At 39.3% G+C, this 4,350-nt stretch overlaps 1 protein-coding gene across 3 annotated transcripts; it reads left to right on the forward strand.

The window, feature by feature from the left end:
* Nucleotides 1–236: 236 nt before the first annotated feature.
* Nucleotides 237–3,250, forward strand: LOC110934896. 3 transcript variants are annotated; one of them, XR_004891364.1, is made up of 4 exons: nucleotides 237–810; nucleotides 899–1,277; nucleotides 2,160–2,247; nucleotides 3,203–3,250. XR_004891364.1 is itself a non-coding variant. In XM_022177614.2 (2 exons), exons 1-2 carry the CDS (start codon nucleotides 745–747, stop codon nucleotides 1,286–1,288), a joined length of 456 nt encoding a protein of 151 aa, XP_022033306.1. In that variant the 5' UTR covers nucleotides 237–744; the 3' UTR covers nucleotides 1,289–1,414. The 3 variants fall into 3 exon arrangements, 1 of the variants encoding a protein (XP_022033306.1); XR_004891365.1 differs by having other exon boundaries at nucleotides 2,171–2,247; nucleotides 3,203–3,248; XM_022177614.2 differs by lacking the exons at nucleotides 2,160–2,247; nucleotides 3,203–3,250 and having other exon boundaries at nucleotides 899–1,414.
* Nucleotides 3,251–4,350: the final 1,100 nt, after the last annotated feature.

Here is a 4,350-nt window from a genome sequence, read left to right on the forward strand (position 1 = left end):
CGTTCAGACGCGATGACAACGACTACCGACACTATTTTAATTATTTTGAATCTAAAACTTTATTTTACGACACGTATGAAGTTCGGGTTTGGAAACGGGTCTCGTAAGAATTACGAACCACTTAATCACGAGATTGGGCTTGTGGGCCTTGGGCCCAAGCCCAAGCCCAATTAAAAAAAAAAACCTATGTATTTAAAGAGTGTCAAACCCTAAGTTCTTATCATTTGTTCAGCCGTTTTTGAAGTTATCCTCTCAAAACTCTTTATCTGCATCTCACCTGAATACTCACACAAGAAACACAAACCATTTGCCTGCCTCTTCCCTCTCGGTCTACACTCCAAAGCACACAGACTCCACATCTCCATCTCCAACCACACCCACCTGAAACTTCTTAGAGAGAGAGAAATCGGAGGCATGAGAGAGAGAGAGAGAGTCGACGAGAGAGAGGGAGGACGTGAGAGAGATCAGAGAGAGAGAGAGAGCGGCGGAGAAGAACCAACAGCGGCAGCAGCTCCGCCGTCTACGGCGGAGCGATGAAGGTGACGACGGCGGGACGGTGTGTTTCCGGCGACAGTGGCCGGCGACGTTGGTGCTTCGTTTCCAGTCGAGTGATTACGGTAACCCCCCCCAACTCTCTCGGGTTCTTTTTCTTAAATGTCTTCAAGTGATTAATCAGCAGGAGACTTATATTTTTTTTTATTTTTTTTTTGTGTGTCCGATGATGGTGACGGTGGTGCTTGGCCGATGAGGAGCGGCAGTAAAGTGCCGCAGCCGACGACTCTAGGTCGACCGGTGACAGCGGCAGTGGAGGTGTGTATAGTTTGGTTCAAACTTCTGGATTTTCGGTTCAATTTTTTTTTGGCGACACGGTGACTCGAGTCATGGTTGGGTTCAACAGGTTCAAGTCGGTCAACAAAGGCAAACCAGTCAACACGTCAGGTTGACTGGTCAACGCTGCTCAACGGGGGCCTCGGGTTCGGTCAATATTAATCGACAGAAGATTGGGTTCGGTTCAAGCTTGGCTCGGTCAGTTAGTCAAACTCGGTTTCGCGGTCAAACTGAGTCGACTCGGTCAAACCGAGTCAACTCAGTCAACGGCAGTCAACGCCCGGTCAACAACAGTCAACGGTATTGTTCGGGTTCAGATTTTGGTTTGGGTTCGGGTATGGTGCAACTCGATCAGATTCAAGTGCGGGTTTCGGGTCAACAAGTCAACATTGGTCGAACTGGTCAAAGATGGTCAACTGTCGGGTCAAACTCAGTCAACGCAAGACCCGGTAAAGTTTAACAACGCGTTGAACTTTCTTATACATACGTTGGTATAGATTTTAGTCAGTTTACGTGAACCGAGCTCGATCCGATTAAATAACGTTTATACATTAGTTATTATTTACATTTTGGCGCTTGACGAGAATTACCTATATATTGTTAGTTGTCAATTGTTGAATTTTGACCAAAGAACGACAACTTGCGTTGTCGGGGTTATTCCTAAAACAGAGGAAACTCTGCCCGTTTTCCGTTAAAAACCCGAAATACGTATGTCTTTATATCCTAAAAACGACACTTATCGAGACTCGAGTTTTCTTATAAAATAAATAAAGATATATTTATTTTGGCGACGATTACTAGTTAACGAAAACTCATATGAAATAAATGTTACCTACGTTTATTTTAAACCACTAACACTCGAACCTTATTTTATTTATTTCAAACGGCCAAAATTCGAAAATATTTTATAAAATAAATATAATGTTTTATATTTATTCTTAACGTCAACGATTAGGAAATCGTATTTCAAAAGTCTAGTGTTCGGAAAAATATATAATATAATAAATATAATTATTTATATTTATTTCGAGTGTCGAGACTTTGAATATTCTTATAAAAATTATTCGTTACAAACGTCTAAACCGAACACGACACGTACCGCTACCCCTCTACGTATATCTATTCGTGACAACTAACACGACGCCGTAAAATCAAGTCGTTCTCGAAACTTAGTACTATCCTGATTATAAACGGGATCAAATAACCATAGAGTGGTTATTCTAAGTCAAGATAACACTACCTTAGGGTCGTTTAGTTAACGACTCGGTAGAGCTCGGACACGTAGTTAACTGCGTCGTTAAACTAGAAACTGACAAGTTATTCCCTGTTAGGAATACTATAGATGCACGCAAGCGAGTTCACATTCGTGGGATGACACTACGGAATCACATTTAGCTAGCTATGCACAGGAATATACAGGTGAGTTCATAACCCCCACTTTTTACTGTTTTACATTTTTATAAATGTTTTCGGGGGTGGAAAGACATGCAAATTTTTGCAAAAGCAAACAATATTTCGATGAACGAAAACACGTATTTATAAACCATATTGCAAATGATTTTCAGCGAACTTAAATGGTTTACGAATGATTTATACTAAACATACCGGTTATACAAAACATGCATGATTTTCATGACTAGTGACGAGAATGTCCTAGTTACAACAACGGGACTGGGTTAGCCTGCGTACGAAAAACGAGACAACTCAGTGAGTTCATGTCCCCCTTTTCTTTTAAACGTTTTTGGTTTTACAACTCTCGGGGGGAAATACATGTTACTATGGTATGGTTAAGCAACAAAATGAATTAGTAGATCACGTGCGAATAGGCTGATACTTAAAGCACCATTAATCTTGTTTAAGACCACGGAACAAAGGGGATAGATCTATCGGGTACAGGGCGAGCCCCACTCATGGGTCCTTGTGTGGCCACATGGAGTTTCCTTTGTTACCCTCACCGGGTGGACCGGTACTAAATCGCTTACGGGTTGGTGGCTTCCTATGTCGGCACACATATTAATGTCCTAGCTACACATTAATGATCAACATGTTCATAGACGCTTTTCATACCAACTTACAACACTATAACCTTCAAATGTTTTTGATATTCATTTGACGCAAACTCATAATACATGTATTTACAAACTTTGATAATGTTTTCAACTTATGTACAAGTAAGAGGACGAGTTGGTCCTGCTTACAATGACTCTCGTGGGCTAGACTCACAACTTTCATATATCATGCCGAGAAAATGATTTTACTATGCTTTCTCAACAACTTTAAAACCGGTTATCAAAAAGATTTATTTTAAATCTTTTCAAAACAAACTATGAACTCGCTCAACTTTATGTTGACTTTTTCGCATGTTCTTTCTCAGGTTGCATTTTCAAAACTATGGAACGGTTGGAATAGGAGAACCCATGGGAATTCGAGTACTTAGCGGCGTTCTTTTTCTAGAAGTCTTAGCTTATTTGCTTCCGCTGTGCAATGAAGATACCGGTCCGGTCACGCCAGCTCTGATATTTCGGGGTGTGACAAGTAAAACGGCTATCTCTATCAGAAACAATTGATAAAGGTATTCCATGTAATGAAACAATTTCATTTACATACAATTTAGCTAATTGTTCCATGCTAAAGGTTTCTTTCATAGGTAAGAAATGAGCTGACTTGGTTAGCCTATCTACAATCACCCAGATTGTATCATTACCTTTTCTTGTTTTGGGTAGCTTGGTAACAAAATCCATTGTTATCAATTCCCATTTCCAGACTGACATTTCTAATTGCTATAACAAACCTGAGGGTTTCTGATGTTCAACTTTAACTTGTGAGCAAGTTAAACATTTAGAAACATAAGCTGCTATATCCTTTTTCATTCCTATCCACCAGAAATTTTTCCTTAAATCCTGGTACATTTTATCACTTCCTGGATGCATCGTATATTTAGATTTATGAGCTTCTTCTAATATACGGTGACGTAAATTTCCTAATTTAGGTATCCATATTCTCTTTTTATGGAACCTCCAAATTCCACCTGTTCCTTGTTCTAATTCCTTAATCATTCCTTTTAATTTTTCAGTATCTTCCTTGATTACTGATTCTTGAACTTTCCTAATCTGATCATTTAAATCTACTTGTAGATTTAATTTAAGAGAGCGTACCCTTTTTGGCTTTTCGTGATACTTTCGACTTAAAGCATCAGCCACCACATTGGCTTTTCCTGCATGATACTGGATATCACAATCATAATCGCTAAGCAATTCCATCCAGCGTCTTTGTCTCATATTCAACTCTTTTTGCCTAAAAACATACCTTAAGCTCTTATGATCTGTGAATATGCTAAACTTACTACCATAAAGATAATGTCTCCAAATCTTAAGGGCAAAAATTATGGCTCCTAATTCCAAATCATGGGTTGAATAATTTTCTTCATGACTCTTAAGCTGTCTAGAGGCGTAAGCTATAACCTTTTGACGTTGCATTAACACACATCCATAACCTAACTTGGAAGTATCAAAATAGACTACA

The sequence above is a fragment of the Helianthus annuus genome, chromosome 4, assembly GCF_002127325.2.
Source record: "Helianthus annuus cultivar XRQ/B chromosome 4, HanXRQr2.0-SUNRISE, whole genome shotgun sequence".
Lineage (NCBI taxonomy): Eukaryota > Viridiplantae > Streptophyta > Magnoliopsida > Asterales > Asteraceae > Helianthus > Helianthus annuus.